Source organism: Eubalaena glacialis, chromosome 3, assembly GCF_028564815.1.
Source record: "Eubalaena glacialis isolate mEubGla1 chromosome 3, mEubGla1.1.hap2.+ XY, whole genome shotgun sequence".
NCBI lineage: Eukaryota > Metazoa > Chordata > Mammalia > Artiodactyla > Balaenidae > Eubalaena > Eubalaena glacialis.
The window spans coordinates 94,611,614-94,629,962 of record NC_083718.1 but is presented as its reverse complement, the minus strand read 5'-3'; the positions used below and the strand labels follow the sequence as shown (position 1 = coordinate 94,629,962).

General features: G+C 36.4%; 1 protein-coding gene across 2 annotated transcripts in view; it reads right to left on the bottom strand.

Moving 5' to 3' along the window:
* PHTF1 (putative homeodomain transcription factor 1) overlaps positions 1 to 18,349 on the bottom strand; it is a 75,467-nt gene that overhangs the window by 21,851 nt on the left and 35,267 nt on the right. For both annotated transcript variants that reach the window (XM_061186166.1, XM_061186168.1), the window contains 9 exons: positions 17,783 to 17,917; positions 16,339 to 16,498; positions 15,285 to 15,458; positions 15,108 to 15,197; positions 12,895 to 13,116; positions 9,974 to 10,102; positions 9,307 to 9,579; positions 8,396 to 8,527; positions 7,550 to 7,636 (listed from right to left, as the gene is read on the bottom strand). In XM_061186166.1, coding sequence (XP_061042149.1) covers positions 7,550 to 7,636; positions 8,396 to 8,527; positions 9,307 to 9,579; positions 9,974 to 10,102; positions 12,895 to 13,116; positions 15,108 to 15,197; positions 15,285 to 15,458; positions 16,339 to 16,498; positions 17,783 to 17,917 — 1,402 coding nt within the window. The remainder of the gene's footprint in view (positions 1 to 7,549; positions 7,637 to 8,395; positions 8,528 to 9,306; positions 9,580 to 9,973; positions 10,103 to 12,894; positions 13,117 to 15,107; positions 15,198 to 15,284; positions 15,459 to 16,338; positions 16,499 to 17,782; positions 17,918 to 18,349) is intronic.

The window sequence follows — 18,349 nt, the reverse complement described above, 5'->3', positions numbered from 1 at the left end:
ATTTCTCCAAAGAAGAGATACAGATTGCCAACAGACACATGAAAGAATGCTCAACATCATTAATCATTAGAGAAATGCAAATCAAAACTACAATGAGGTATCATCTCACACCGGTCAGAATGGCCATCATCAAAAAATCTAGAAACAATAAATGCTGGAGAGGGTGTGGAGAAAAGGGAACACTCTTGCACTGTTGGTGGGAATGTAAATTGATACAGCCACTATGGAGAACAGTATGGAGGTTCCTTAAAAAACTAAAAATAGAACTACCATATGACCCAGCAATCCCACTACTGGGCATATACCCTGAGAAAACCATAATTCAGAAAGAGTCATGTACCAAAATATTCATTGCAGCTCTGTTTACAATAGCCAGGACATGGAAGCAACCTAGGTGTCCATCATCGGATGAATGGATAAAGAAGATGTGGCACATATATACAATGGAATATTACTCAGCCATAAAAAGAAATGAAATGGAGGTGTTTGTAATGAGGTGGATGGAGTTAGAGTCTGTCATACAGAGTGAAGTAAGTCAGAAAGAGAAAAACAAATACAGTATGCTAACACATATATATGGAATCTAAGGGAAAAAAAAAAAAAGAGGTCATGAAGAACCTAGTGGCAAGATGGGAATAAAGACACAGACCTACTAGAGAATGGACTTGAGGATATGGGGAGGGGGAGGGGTGAGATGTGACAGGGTGAGAGAGTGTCATGGACATATATACACTACCAAATGTAAAATAGATAACTAGTGGGAAGCAGCCGCATAGCACAGGGAGATCAGCTCGGTGCTTTGTGACCACCTAGAGGGGTGGGATAGGGAGGGTGGGAGGGAGGGAGATGCAAGAGGGAAGAGATATGGCAACATATGTATATGTGTAACTGATTCACTTTGTTGTAAAGCAGAAGCTAGCACACCATTGTAAAGCAATTATACTTCAATAAAGATGTTTAAAAAAAAAAAAAAAAAAAAACTACAATGAGGTATCACCTCACACCAGTTAGAATGGGCATCATCAGAAAATCTACAAACAATAAAAGCTGGAGAGGGTGTGGAGAAAAGGGAACCCTCTTGCACTGTTGGTAGGAATGTAAATTGATACAGCCACTATGGAGAACAGTATGGAGGTTCCTCAAGAAACTAATATAGAACTACCATACAACCCAGCAATCCCAGTACTGGGCATATACCCTGAGAAAACCATAATTCAAAAAGAGTCATGTACCACAATGTTCACTGCAGCACTATTTACAATAGCCAGGACATGGAAGCACCTAAGTGTCCATCGACAGATGAATGGATAAAGAAGATGTGGCACATATATACAATGGAATATTACTCGGCCATAAAAAAAAAAAAGAAATTGAGTTATTTGTAGTGAGGTAGATGGACCTAGAGACTGTCATACAGAGTGAAGTAAGTCAGAAATTCAGAAACAAACACCGTATGCTAACACATATATATAGAATCTAAAAAAAAAAAAAAAAGGTTCTGAAGAACTTAGGGGCAGGACAGGAATAAAGACGTAGACGTAGAGAATGGACCTGAGGACATGGGGAGGGGGAAGGGTAAGCTGGGACAAAGTGAGAGAGTGGCATTGACATACATACACTACCAAATGTAAAATACATAGCTAGTGGGAAGCAGCCACATAGCGCAGGGAGATCAGCTCGGTGCTTTGTGTCCACCTAGAGGGGTGGGATAGGGAAGGTCGGGGGGAGACACAAGAGGGAGGGGATATGGGGATGTATGTATATGTATAGCTGATTCACTTTGTTATACAGCAGAAACTAACACACCATTGTAAAGCAACTATACTCCAATAAAAATGTTAAAAAAAAGGTATTCCATGCAAATGGAAATCAAAAGAAAGCTGAAGTAGCAATACTTATATCAGACAAAATAGACTTTAAAATAAAGACAGTTACAAGAGACAAAGAAGGACACTACATAATTATCAAGGGATCAATCAAAGAAGAAGATGTAACAATTGTAAATTCATGTGTCCCCAGCATAGGAGCACCTCAATATATAAGGCAAATGTTAACAGACATAAAAAAAGGAATTGACAGTAACACAATAATAATGGGGGATTTTAACATCTCACTTATATCAATAGACAGATCATCCAGACAGAAGATCAATAATAAAATCCAGCCTTTAAATGACACATTAGACTAGATGGACTTAATTGATATTTATAGAGTATTCCATCTGAAAGCAGCAGAATGCACATTCTTTTCAAGTGCACATGGAACATTCTTCAGGATACATCACATGCTGGGCCATGAAGCAAGCCTTGGTAAACTTAAGAAAACTGAAATTATATCAAGCATCTTTTCTGACCACAACACTATGAGATTAGAAATCAACTACAAGAAAAAAACACGAACACGTGCAGGCTAAACAATATGCTATTAAACAACCAATGGATCACTGAAGAAATCAAAGAGGAAATTAAAAAAAAATAGCTAGATACAAATGAAAATGAAAACATGATGATCCAAAACCTATGGGACACAGCAAAAGCAGTTCTAAGAGGGAAGTTTATAGCAATACAAGCTTACCCTGGAAACAAGAAAAATCTCAAATAAACAACCTAACCTTACACCTAAAGCAACTAGAGAAAGAAGAACAAACAAAATCCAAAGTTAGTAGAAGTAAAGGAATCATAAAGATCAGAGCAGAAATAAATGAAATAGAGACTAAGAAAACAATAGAAAACATCGATAAAACTATTAACAAAAGCTGGTTCCTAGAAAAGATAAACACAATTGATAAACCTTTAGCCAGACTCATCAAGAAAAAAAGGAAAAGGGCCCAAATCAATAAATTAGAAATGAGAGACTACTCCAAGCAACTATATACCAATAAAATGGACAACCTAGAAGAAATGGACAAATTCTTAGAAAGGTACAATCTACCAAGATTGAACCAGGAAGAAATAGAAAATATGAACAGACTGATCACAAGTACTGAAATTGAATCTGTGATTTTAAAACTCCCAGAAAACAAAAGTCCAGGCCCAGATAGCTTCACAGGCGAATTCTACCAAACATTTAGAGAAGAGATAACACCTACCCTTCTGAAACTATTCCCAAAATTGCAGAGGAAGGAACACTTCCAAACTCATTCTATGAAGCCATCATCACCCTGATACCAAGACCAGACAAAGGTATCACAAAAAAAAGAAAATCAGGCCAATATCACTGATAAACATAGACGCAAAATCCTCAACAAAATACTAGCAAACTGAATCCAACAATACATTAAATAATCAAGTGGGATTTATCCCAGGGATGCAAGGATTTTTCAATATCTACAAATCAATCAGTGTGATACACCACATTAACAAACTGAAGAATAAAAACCACACGATCATCTCATTAGATGCCGAAAAAGCTTTTGACAACATTTAACATCCACTAATGATTAAAAACTCTCTAGAAAGTGGGCATAGAGGGAACATACCTCAACATAATAAAGGCCATATATGACAAACCCACAGCTAACATCATACTCAACAGTGAAAAGCTGAAAGCATTTCCTCTAAAATCAGGAACAAGACAAGGGTGCTCAATCCCACCTCTTATATTCAATATAGTTTTGGAAGTCCTAGTCACAGCATTCAGAGAAGAAAAAGATATAAAAGGAATCTAAATTGGACAGGAAGAAGTAAAAGTGTCACTGTTTGCAGATGACATGATACTATACATAGAAAATCCTGAAGACACTACCAGAAAACTACTAGAGCTCATCATGGAATTCAGTAAAGTTGCAGAATACAAAATTAATACACAGAAATCTGTTGCATTTCTATACACTAACAACAAAAGATCAGAAAGAGAAATTAAGGAAACAATCCCATTTACCACTGCATCAAAAAGAATAAAATACCTAGGAATAAACCTACTTAAGGGGGCTAAATATCTGTACTCCAAAAACTATAAGACACTGATGAAAGAAACTGAAGAAGACACAAACAGATGGAAAGATATATATATACCAGTTTCTTAGGCTAGAAAAATTAATATTGTTAATATAACCATACTACTCAAGGCAATCTACAGATTCAGTGCAATCCCCATCAAAATACCAATGGCATTTTTCACAGAACTAGAACAAAAAAATTTTAAATTTGTATGGAAACACAAAAGAACCTGAATAGCCAAAGCAATCTTGAGAAAGAAAAACGAAGCTGGAGGAATCAGGCTCCCTGACTTCAGATTATACTACAAAGCTACAGTCATCAAAACAGTATGGTACTGGCACAGAAACAGAAATATAGATCAGTGGAACAGGATAGAAAGCCCAGAGATAAACCCATGCACCTATGGTCACCTAATCTATGACAAAGGAGGCAAGAATATACAATGGAGAAAAGACAGCCTCTTCAATAAGTGGTGCTGGGAAAACTGGACAGCTACATGTAAAAGAATGAAATTAGAACATTTCTCTAACATCATATACAAAATAAATTCAAAATGGATTAAAGACCTAAACATAAGACTGGATACTATAAAACTTCTGGAGGAAAACATAGGCAGAACACTGTTTGACATAAATCACAGCAAGATCTTTTTTGACCCACCTCCTAGAGAAATGGAAATAAAAACAAAAATAAACAAATGGGACCTAATTAAACTTAAAAGCTTTTGCACAGCAAAGGAAACCATAAACAAAACAAAAAGACAACCTACAGAATGGGAGAAAATATTTGTAAATGATGAGACTGACAAGGGATTAATTTCCAAAATATACGAACAACTGAATAACAAAAAACCAAACAGCCCAATAAAAAAATGGGCAGAAGATCTAAGTAGACATTTCTCCAAAAAAGACATACAGATGGCCAAAAGGCACATGAAAAGATGGTCAACATCACTAATTATTAGAGAAATGTAAATGAAGTCTACAATGAGGTATCGCCTCACTCCAGTCAGAATGACCATGATCAAAAAGTCTACAAATAATAAATGCTGGAGAGGGTGTGGAGAAAAGGGAACCCTCTTGCACTGTTGGTGGGAATGTAAATTGATACAGCCACTATGGAGAACAGTATGGAGGTTCCTTAAAAAACTAAAAATAGTTACCATATGATCCTGCAATCCCACTCCTGGGCATATATCCAGACAAAACTATAATTCAAAAAGATGCATGCACCCCAATGTTCACTGCAGCACTATTTACAACAGTCAAGACATGGAAGCAACCTAAATGTCCATCGACAGATGAATGGATAAAGAAGATATGGTATATATATCACAGGGAGCTATACTCAATATTCTGTAGTAACCTATAAGGGAAAAGAATCTGAAAATAACATATATTCATATATGTGTATAACTCAATCACTTTGCTGTACACCTGAAACTAACACAACATTGTTAATCAACTATACTTCAATAAAAAAGAGAGAGAGAGGGAAAAAGCTCAAAAAGAAAATATATTTTGTAATAAACCCAGATCTGTTACCAAAATAAATTAATAAAATAACTTTTCAGCATTAAAAAAAACATATCACTGAAGATATTAAAGCACTTTGATAGTTTAACAGCAAAAAAAAAAAAAAAGAAAGAAAAAGAAACAAGCAACTAAAAAAGGATATGCTGATTATAAGAGATAGAACTATACAAAGACAAAATAAATGAAAAAGGGTAGACAAAGATATTGCATACAAAAACTAATCAAGATAGATGGTGTAGTTAAATTAATATCAAATAGAGTAGACTTTAAGTTAAGAAACATTAGAAATAGAGACATTTTATAAGGTCATGAAAGGTAAAGAAAGCCTGACACTGTTCAGGATTAAAGGAGATTAAAGAGACATAACAGCTAAATGTAATAACTGATCCTGGATTGAGAAAAAAAATAACTATAAAGGACATAAAAGTCTATCCACCAAGGAGATGGATAACAATTCTAAATCTGTATGCACCCAGTTACACTGCTTAAAAACATATAAAGCAAAAATTGACAGAAATAAAAGGAGAAAAAGATAAATCCACCATCGGAGCAGACTTGACCACACCTCTCTCAGTGGCTGACAGAATAAGCAAACCAAAAAGATGAGTAGGGACACAGGAAATTTCAGCAATACAACTAATAAACTTGGGTTAATTTATATAGAGAGAACACTGCTCTCCAAAACAATGGGATACAAATTCTTTCAAAGTGCTGATGGAAGATTTAATAAAACTGGTAATATATATATTATAAACATATACTGGATAATAAAGATAAACATATACTGGATAATAAAGCAATTCTACATGATAAAGCAATACTGGATAATAAAGCAATTCTACATAATAAAGCAATTCTACATAATAAAGCAATACTGCATAATAAAGCAATTGTACATAATAAAGCAATACTGGATAATAAAGCAATTCTACATATTTCAAAGGACTGAACACATTCAGAGCATGTTCTCTGACCATAGCAGAATTAAGTTAAAATTCAATCAATGGAAAAGTACAGGATAAGGCTGTAACTTCTTGTAATAAAGAAAACACAGAAGTACCAAAATAAATAAATAAATAAAGATACAGGGACCTGTCAAAAGAACACAGGAAGGGGCTTTAAGGGTCTCCCACTGGCCAAATCTGGGACAATTTAGGCATCAAAACAAACATAGTAATACTTTATACTCCACTGGATAAAAATAAGAACACAGGAGTCCATAGCATAATAAATGAATGAATGAATAAATAAATGAGAAAAAAGAAGTCTACTTTAGAGTGACAACTAATAAAATTAGAAGAAACGATGGAGTTGGAAAATCACCATTTTGTATCCATAATGGTATATAGCTTTATTAACAATCAAAAATTGCCAATTAAAATTAAATTACCATGATCTTAGAGTCTTAAAGGACTAAAAATTATCTTTATTCTCATTTCAAAAGTTAGAAAAGGACTTCCCTTGTGGCACAGTGGTTAAGAATCCACCTGCCAATGCACGGGACACGGGTTTGATCCTTGGTCCAGGAAGATCCCACATGCCACGGAGCAACTAAGCCTGTGTGCCACAACTACTGAGCCTGCGCTCTAGAGCCTGCAAGCCACAACTACTGAGCCCGCGTGCTGCAACTACTGAAGCCCGCGCTCCTAGAGCCCATGCTCTGCAACAAGAGAAGCCACTGCAATGAGAAGCCCGTGCACCGCAACCAAGAGTAGCCCCCACTCGCCGCAACTAGAGAAAGCCCACACGCAGCAACAAAGACCCAATGCAGCCAAAAATAAATAAATAAAATAAAATAATTTTTTTTTAAATTAAAAATAAAAGTTAGAAAAATTAACAAGTATTCAAACTAGCAAAAGAAATGTAGACACATTAAAAACATATATACTTCAACATAACCATGCTGGCACCTCGACCTTGGACTCCCCAGTTCCCAGAGCTGTGAGATACAAATGTCCGTTGTCTATACATACACACACATACACACACACACACACTTAAACACGGTGAACTGATTTAAAACAGAAAGTGAGCTCTATATTCCATTTTCCAGTGAAATCGATCTGAAACTCTTACCTGGGCACAACAAATGAAAGCAATGGAAAGTGTCAGTAGGAAGACAGAAGACACAACCACATCCACTGATCGCTGCGGGCCCCGTCTCTGTGGAGTGAGATGTGTAGGTTAGCGTTTTAGGTCACCGCCAGAGACGGCAACAGCCCTCACATCATTCACACTCCCAATCTTACTGTATTGGCGTGAAAATGAACATTTATAAGACGTTTCTGACACAGGATTTTTTTTTTTTAATCAGTCATCAATTTTATACACATCAGTGTATACATGTCAATCCCAATCGCCCAATTCAGCACACCACCATCCCCACCCCACCGCAGTTTTCCCCCCTTGGTGTCCATACGTTTGTTCTCTACATCTGTGTCTCAACTTTCGCCCTGCAAACCGGTTCATCTGTACCATTTTTCTAGGTTCCACATACATGCGTTAATATACGATATTTGTTTTTCTCTTTCTGACACAGGATTTTAACATATTTTGGACATATTCGACTTTAATTAAGCTCTGAGATCCATGCCATTCAAATTAAGGGTGTGATTGATTCACGAACATATTTTCAGCTGGAATATTCCCCCCAAAAGTCAGAAAAAGATGAGATATTCAATTTATCACTCTGCCCTAGGAATTTAAATTTTCTTTTCCCTTTCTAAGCTCTTATTTACTTAGCTCTACCAGCTCTGCAGATAGATCACTCCCAACCTGGTGTCCAGCAAGTCTGTCAGCAACTGATATCTGTCCAGTACATAGAACTACCCTGCCTACTGAGTATCTGCCACCAGAAATTTCAGTGAGCATGTTTTCTGCGTATTATTGCAGATATTCCATGGTTAGTCAGCTAAAACTCACCTTTAGAAAGGAACGCAATGATAACCATATCTTAATGTTCTCCACCTTTTTAAGTCTGAAATGAGGTATTTCATATTTCCTAGCTTTCCTGGCAGAAGTAATATGGCTGAAGAGTTTTGCAAATAAAAATCTCTAGAGGAGGTTAAAAAAAAAACAAACCACAAAGTGAAACGTACACATGTGTCACTGTGTGTATATTTACATAATTGTAAACAATATTCCCAGCATATAAAAAATATTAAAAGGATCAAGTTCTAATCATTGGTCACTAAGACAGGCAGTGAAAAAACATTGTTAATAGCTCATTAACCTGTCGCTTGCAAAGCACATTATGTAGTAATATACTTCTTCACAACATGCTACACTCTTCACATTTTCAAGGAATATACCTTGGAGACCTTTGTGAATCCCCACCTTCACAAACTCAAATGTTTATACAAAATTCTAGCTTACTCCCAAATTACATTTCCATTCAAAACCACATTTTTTGCACATATCACCGATACATTAAGCCCTCAATCCCAAACTCTTATCAAATTTCAATAAATTTATTTCTCACTTGGCCATTTTTCACAGAAACATTTTCACTTTGGTAATTACTACATATGCTACATATACAAAACATCAAGGGCACATTGAGGTGCAGGTGCTAAGCAATCAGCTAGGTTCACTCACTGGCTCAGCCACTTACTCCTACAAGTAGGCTCAGCAAAATTTCAGATTACAGCATGTCATTTGTGAATAATCAGTATCACAAGTGTTAAACCCACAAATACCAAAAGTTCACTTATCAAGCCTCCATTGCCCACGTTAACTTCTGGAGAGAGAACAAATCAAGAGAACAAAAGCAACTCAACAGAATACCATATACAAAAGCAGAGGTAAGAAATTTTACTTAATTGACTACCGACCTGTTTGTATGTTCTCTCCGCCACACACATCATGAAAAAAAACATCCAAGTAAGACACAGTCGTTCAAAAAAATTAATTATAGACAAAATAATAATAGGTGTAACAGGTGGTGCCCCACAAAAGAGAGTCAAGATCTCCTCAGCTGAGATGGACTTTAGCTGGTCAAGGCTCTTCTCTCGGAACAGTCGATGTAAAAAAGGGAAAAATGCTAATCCGATGGTGACGACATTTCCCAGCATCTGATAACCTACTCCTTGCTGATACGCATTAACCTGGCAATTAATTTAAAATATGCATCATTACTGCACAGCTAAATGGAGTTGTGAAGCAGTATTTATCAAATACTATTTAGATGATTAAAAACTAAATCTGTTTTAAATCTAAAAGAAATACAAATAAAAATGATGTACAGATTTATGACTTTTAGGCTTGAATGAGATAAGGAATATTTGTAGAGTCTACCTGAACAATTGATCATGCTCACAGAGACCTCTGTAACAAATAAAAAAATATACTACCTAGTGAAGACTGACTACAAAATTTAAGATACACATACTTGTGTTTCAAAAGCAGAGTCAACGTTTTGATCATTAAATACATTCTATGAAATAGCTGCTGATCATTAAATAGATTTTTCTAAAGATCCAAAAACGTATTAAACCTTACCCTGCTCATGATGATGCCACTTATTTCCAACACAGACATATCCATCTTTTTGCACTCATTCCCTTCCCAGATTATTGCACTAACTCGATCAGAGGCAGGACTTGAGTTCTGAAGCCAGAATAAATGGTTCTGAGAAGAAAAAATAAATATTTCCATCCACTCCTTCTTTATTTCCTCCATTAGATTTTTTTCCCTTTGTCTAGCTCCTGGGCCACATTTGCCAGGGTTCAGCCTTGTCATCCTATTCTCCCCCTCACAAAGCTCATCACTGCAATTACCACCTCCATGATGCTGGTTTCTGGGTTTTGTTTTGTTTTTTTCACGAAAACAATTTCTTACCTGGAGATAGGCTAAGTGTCTCCTATAATGATGGGAGGTAGGATTACATGATCTCCAAGGTTGCTTCCCTCTCTAAATGTATGGAAGTGAGGATAAGCTTGGTGTATTAATGGGATATCAAGAAGGAAAGCATTTCTACAGCATCATGACTAGACCAGGGATAGTAGGAAGTTACGCGGGAGAGGTGCTAACAGGCCTTAAGACATCACAGGAATGACTGAGAAGGTAAACCTTTCTCTGGTCTAATCAGGACACAGAAAAGCATAGTAAGCTCAAGAGGAAAAGGTCGAGATAAAAACAGCCCCGTATTTTCCTCTGCTGTATCATGTCTTATTCTTCGAGTACCAACTCAAGTCCACAAGCCTCACTCATGTTGCCTTTCTCTGAAATTAAAAACCCTTACAGTCTATAGCAGATAAATTTGCATCTAATTATATGCTGCTTTTATTGTGTCCTCTATTTCCCATAAAATCATCTTGTTCCCAAACACACATATAAGTTACTACAAAACAACCATCTGGTGTATTTCTTCTCCTTCTACAATAATGCTTAGCATAATGCTGATGCACATTTATGGATTTATTAATTGATTTAGCCAAAAAAATATTTATTAAGCAGCTACTATGTAAGATGTACTATAGATATAATAAAGAACAAGACAGATGTAGTCCTTGACATCACAGAGCGTACAGACTTATGGAGACATGATTAAATAAAGTTACTGTGCAGCATGATAAGGGAAGGAAAGAATGCTTTAGGAGCATATAGAAAAGGCTTCCTAAGGGAGTATCACTCAAGCCAAGACCCGAAAAGTAAAAAAGAGTGAGATGAAGGAATGGGTATTGGAGAAAAGTGTGTTCCAGGCAAATAAACCAGTTTGTGTAAAGATCCAGAAGTACATGAGGAAACTGAAAGAAGTTTAGTTGAGTTAAACTATACCATGCAAGACTGTTATCAGAGCAAATAAAGGAACAGAAAGAAATAATCCAGAATGGAAAAAAAAAAGCAATTAAAGGATTGTAAGGGCATCAGATTTGTATTTTAGAAGGATCATTCTGGCTGCAGTGTGGAAAACAAAACGAAGGGGAGCAAGCCTAGAGAAGCTGTTGTAAGGATCCAGACGAGGGCTGATGGTGGTCTGCACCAAGCAGTGTGGACACAGGTGGGCAGATGTATGTATTATACAGCAGAATCAAGAAAATGTGATGACTGATTGGAAACATGGGGGGCGGGGTCAAGAATGGCCCCAAGGTTTCTAACTTGGGTGGTTAGTGGTGACATTTAGAAATATGGGGAATAAAAGAAGAATAGGTTAGGTGGGAGAATTGGGAAATGATGAATTCCGTTTAACATAGTGAGTTTCATCTTACCTAGTTATTCTTACATATGCCTTAAAATTATCCTATAAATCCCAAAAGTGCAAAGGAGGTGAAAATCATCATGATCCTATTCATAATTACCAAGGGCTAAGGTAATTTAGATGAGTCTTCAGACTGAATGTAAAGAATATTTAGATACAAACTTTGATAGCAAAATTGGAGGAAAAAGCTTAAAACTTTAATAATAAAATGTATGTTGTTTCTAGTTAGTTTTTGAAAACTGTATACATTTAATGAAGCAGAATTTTTTTCATTAAAATGTGTAACCTAAATCAATGGTATCTTAGAATCAAGAAAATTCAATAATTAAACAAATGAATATCCATCACCCACTATTTATTAAGTCATTGTGGAAATATTTAGCCTAAAGAAAAAATAAAACTAAGAAGAATCATGATCATTGGCATTAAACATATGAAAGGCTGATATGAGAACCGTTTCTTAATCATTTAATCTATCCAGCAGTGGAAAAAGCTCATGAAATAACAATCACTCCAGCTCCACAAGTATTTAAGCAGAGGCTAACTGATTGTCTGATGGGGATAATAATAACCATGCCAACATGTATTGGGAGCTTACTCTTTGCCAAGCATTGTGCTAAGCACTTTGTATTATCTCATTAGATATATCACAATATTTCTAAGAAGTAGGAACTATTGTTACTACATGATAGGTAGTAGAAAAATTTCTGCAGATGTAGAATGAATTCCTATATTGATTGGAAGGTTGAAATAACCTTCTAAAGAATCCCCATTCCCAGGCTATCTGATTTTATGATATTAACAGAAAACCTAAAATTAAAAGCATCACTTGCTTTATACATTATTAGAGAAGCAAGCAATGCCATCTCCTAGTAATTCATATATAATACTGCTATGTCTATGAAAATATAATATGAGTTTACTGCACCAAACAATGTACCCTGCTCATATAAAATGAACATTAAGGGTCATTCTAAGGAAAATAATGAGAAAAAGTCCTAGGAAGAAACATTTAGGTTAGGGGAATTCAACAGTGCTTCCCCCTGAATTCTAATTCCAATATCTTCACTTACAAACTATGCTCAATTTCCTCATCTCTAAATAGGGATAATAATAGTGTCCACCTTACAGGATTATTGTAGAGTTAAATGAGATAATACAGTGCCTGGACACGGTAAGTACACAGTAAACATCAGCTATTATTATCATCACCTTTACAGACCTGCTGAAAAACATCCTCTTTGGGGTCACGTTTGGTCCCTGAGTGAAGGGAGTTCACGTGGGCCCCCTCACTGTCGCTGGTGACAGACGACCGGCACTCAGGGCCGTGCAGCAGGTCATCCCATAACATATCCTCTGTCTCCGAGTCATGACGGGTGCTCTCCGAGTCTCTTCTCAACATGTTGAGGCTTCGAGAGCCACCACTCATGCCAGATCTACAGCCCTTTAAGGGAAAACAAAAACAAATATTTTTTGTATTCCTTTTTAAAAACAACTATATAAAATTTCTGTTGTTTAAGCTACCCAGCCTGTGGTATTCTGTTATGGCAACCTGAGTGGATAAACCCATCTATCTACAAGGATTTTTCTGAATTGCTTTTAATAATGAAAAACTGGAAACAAATTAAGTAGTCATAATTTTACACATTTTAATAAATTCCTTCATAAACTGGAATATTCTGCAGATGTTCAACAGAATGAGGTATTGTCTTATGTACTGATAAGGCAAGACCTACAAGATAAAGAAAATAAAAAACTCAGAACAAATTTTCCTATTTATATTTTTTAAATGATATGTTATATGTTTAAATATATAGTATGCTCTCTTATGCAAAGGAAAATAAATATGTGGAACTATAAACACCCTCTGGACAGCATGGGTTCAATCTGGGGATGTGGGGAACAGTGAGGGATTCGGTACACTGGGAAGGGAGGCAGTAAGTGGAAATGGTTGCTTTTTACTAAATATACTTCTTCATTTGAATTTTTACAACATCCTTACATTAATTTTATAACTACAAAATCTGTAAAGCCTTAAAATTTTTTTAAAAATGAAGTGACAGTTTTTGGGTCATGAAATTAATTTTTTTTTTTTTTAGTTTTTTTCATTGTGATTTCTGTGTTTTAGATGAATATGTTCTTATTTTAACAGTTTTTGAAAGACAGCATTCTTAAATATGTGTGCATAAGTTTATAGGTTGATAAATCTTTCACAAATGAAACATGTCTGTGTAATCAGCACCAAAATCAATGAACAAAGCATTACTAGTTCTCCTGCCCCAATTTCTGTGCTATTCCCTTTCAAGGCTAACAACCATTATGACTACTAAGAGCATAGATTAACTTCAATTTTGTACTCTGTTAGAGGTGAAATCTGAAAATAGCTATTTTTTTATGTTTGACTACTTTTACAACATTATATTTCTGAAATTCATCCATATTGTTGCAGTAAAAGGTATTTTATAATAAAATATTTACCTGTATTTCAAAAAAAACCCAAAACAAAACAACTATATATCTGAAATAAAATGAAAACAAGTTACCTATGGTGATGGCTGGCAAGCTTTCACACACCAATCACTATGTTGACAAGGCTTCACATAACAATAATACATTTTCATGGTTAAATGTGAAACTCTGATGACTCTCTAACAGACTATCAAAGAGGACTCCCTCTGAGAAGTTACTGCCAAGTCATGGGGTTGTTCAAGTGAGGTGCCCTGGGATGGGGTGGCTCCTGCAAGCACATCCAGAGGGCCCACTCTGGGTGCAGGTGCGGCTGGGCCTACTGACACACCCAAGTGTCCTCTACTCTAAATGTTGTGAGCTTGACTGTAGACCTAGTCACGTCCAGGGCCCAGCCAAACAGGGAAAAGGGTAATCAGGCTGAGAAAAGGATGGACATTGCAGCTCTCCTGCGGTACAAACATAGATATGAAAGTTTTTCCACAACCCCAGCTGCCTTGTCAATCAAAACAAAAGCCACCACCAGCTACTCTCCTCACCTCTGAATTATAATGTCCCAAATGTACAATAGCCCCATTAGCTTTCATGATGAGATTTACTGCTCCCATCTCTCAGGGGTCCTTTCTCAAATATCTGTCCCCATCAGCATCAATGCCACTTACAAAGGAACGATGCTTAAGAATAAACTGCATATTCCAAGTGAATATTAAGTAGGCTTCTCATCATCTAGGGATTGAGGAGTCTCTCTCTGGGCATCATCTATGATACTTTTAAGATTAGATCAAAGACAAAGAGCTTGTTCTCTTTCTGGGGGTGAGCAGTCATATAAAAGCTTCTAGATAGGTAGACACATAGTTGGAGGCAGGGGAGGGGCAGGCAAATATACACACAACTTTAGGACAACCAATAAAAAAAGGAATGGATACAGTTATTACACTCAAGAATACGCCTTGAAAAAGGATACGTTACCTGACTGAAGGCTGCCGATTCAAACTCTGATTCAGCCAGACTATCTGAATCCCGCACAACAGGACACCACTTGGAAGTGGTCTTCTTTACCTGCCAACAAACGATAGGAAAACATGTTAAATACCTTGTGACTTGGGAGTTAATGCCTATACTTTTATAAGCTTAAATAAAAATTACCTGAGTGTTTAGGTGCCTTGAAAGTATTGATTTCCTATTCTTAACTTCACAGCCGTTGTCACTTGAGGCCCCTTCCACGCTCCTCCGCAGTGTCATCATCTGTGTCAGGGCTTCACCATCATCCTCACTTGACAGATCATCTGAAATCCCATTACCCAAACGCCCGAACGGCTCCTACAGAGAGAACAGCAGTTTCCTCACAGGGGACAGCCCAAACTACTCCAGTTAGCCTTGTGTATAAAAACTAAGAAGCAGTAAAAGTAAATTAAACCAAAACTGAACAAACCTACCTATTAGTTGGTCTCAATAAAGAAAAATATTAAACTTTCTTGAAACTAAATAGCTTAAATGATGAGGCAGTATTATGTAGAGGTTAGAAGCACAGGCTTGAGTCAAACTCAAGTCTGAATCACAGCTCTTCTACTTATTAGCTATGTAACTGTAGGTAAGTAATTAAATCTCTCTGGGCCTCAATTTCCTCATCTGAAATGCGATGATAATAAAAGCACCTATCTCACAGAGTTGTTGAAACAATTAAGTGAGTTACTACGTGTAAAGCACTTAGAATAGTGCTTGGTTGCAGTAATGGCTCAAAAATATTAGCTTTTTGTAATTCGTAAATGCCACAGTCTAACAAATAAGAAAATATTTCAAGACTATAAAGTAAGAGTGTAGTTAGTTTTAGACGTAAAGCAGAACGCCTGTACCTAAACCTGGAAAATAGTTTCCCAAACCTTAACACACTATCACCGCCTCTCTGGAAGACGACACAGCAGCCTCTACACTCATCTGTTTATTGAATCTACCAGTCTCCTACTAAGGCTGGACCAGGGGCAGATGCAATAACAAGTTCTGGTCCTAGAAATTAGAAGAATAAGGTACAGTCTTCATGTTATTCTTCATGATGTTCTCCTTTTCACATCCTGTAGTTTTACATTTCAAATGACACAAATTTATTAGTACCTATTTTGTGTTTCTAGCAGAGTCTAAGAATAGAAAAATTTTACACAGGAAAGAAAAGACCTTGTAATATTTACTCTCATCTAAATCTTACCCTGCATCCCTTTTCTCCATCTGAAAATTTTGCTTTCTCTCTTGTTTGCCACATTCTAATCTCTGGTCGACACTGTCTCTTCTTGATGATAGGATGCAGACAACCTGAGTCATTGTCAGTCTCTGTCCCTTTGCTACATATTAATTTTACTCTTTTCATCCTATTTTTTAAAAAGGAAAAAAAGATTACTAGTTAGTTTTTTGAAAGTAATACCTTTCATGAAGTCACTTTCTTCTGAGGAGTACAATATATTATTCTGGAAATCAAGAAGATTCAGAAATTGTACGTTTCAGGCTTCTAGCTTGCCTAAGGGTGTAGGAAGCCAGTTCTCTCTCTAGTCTCCAAAGACTTGGGTCAGTTAGTTGAGAGGAAGCCTGTTCTTTTCGATTTTGCAAGGAAGTGGGTCCACAGTCTTCCCTCTCAGACGCAATGCCAACCCCGCCCTCACATTGCCTGTTTGTGCCACTTCATAGAATGTCTTCCCCTCTCCTGTGCTTCAAAGCCCAGCAACTCTCAGCTCCTCCCTGACCCCTGCTGACTATTTCACCCCAGAATACTCACTCCTTCTGCTGACCTGCATGGCCTTGAGTCAGCATGATATCATTTATGATATTTCTACATTGTGGTGACTGCATCATACCTGCTACTCTTACCTTCCTAATTAGATGGTAAAATCACTGAGAAGAGGAATGCCCAGTGCCCAGCACAATGTTCAGCACAAAGAACTCAAACGCTTCAACTAAAGAGTGTCAACTTATCTTTAGAAAAATACGTGAACATACTTCGTCTTCAAAAACAAAGCTGCAAAAGCACTTTACTTTTGAGTCACAAACATTAACATATGACAAAAGAAGGATTTCTTCGAGTCATACTAGCGCTGTTACAACCTACAAAATTATGAAGGAGGTTGAATGTGTCTTGGATTCATTTCCCTTTCTGTCCTACAGCCCATCGACACCAGCCTCCTGTCCTGCACCCCACATCTAAAGAGGAATCAGCTCTCACACTGAAAAATACCTCATCTTTTAAAAATTCTTCTTTCTCTCAAGATGTTGGCCAACATGACTTAAAATATTTACCCTTCAAGAGTATTTATATTTCCATAATCTTGTGGTCTAAAAAACCATTAAAGATCAAACAGAATGACACTTTTATGGTAGACTACTGGACTAATGGGTAACATGACAGACAGTGGTGACATTTCAAATAAGCAAATCATTCCAGAACCTTTAAAAATCCCACCACACTTTGTTATAAAGCAGAAACTAACACACCATTGTAAAGCAATTATACTCCAATAAAGATGTTTAAAAAAAAAAAAAAATCCCACCACAATGATAATATGCTTACACTGCGTATTCCTAAAACCTCATCAGATTATATACTATGTAAACACTAATGTGAACACAAAATCAAGTAAAAATTCCAATGTAAGACTTCCCACCTGTTGCCAAAGAGAGTCCCCCAAAAACCACCATTAAAGGGTGCAGATTCCAAAGTTTCTGTTCCTCTGGCTTTATCAGAGGAGTTATTTCCATTTTCTCGGCTCCCATCACCATTTACAGTTTTTCGTAATTTTCTACAAAAAAAATATTTCAACAACTTTAGATTATTCAGGACCTTTTCTGTTTCTACTCAGAATATCCCTACTGACTACTACCTGAAATTAAGTATAATGAACTTCATATAATGAGGATAAATTATACAGGAACATTTCTGACTTAAGGGCAAAAACAGGTTCCAGAACAAAGTGCTAAGTTACCATTTTGTTCGTTCATTAAATAAATAGAAATGCCATTCAAAAACATAACTAGAAGGAAAATTTTCATATGTATGACCAATAGTTTTTTCAGGAACCAAAAAAAGAATGAACAATTTCTTTAAATATGGATGCCAGAAATCTACCCATTTGGCACATTTAATCATGGGAACACAAAATAATAGCAAGTGATCAATTTTTTGATATCCTATGCAGTGAAAAGATATATCCTGTAAATACCAATGAGACACA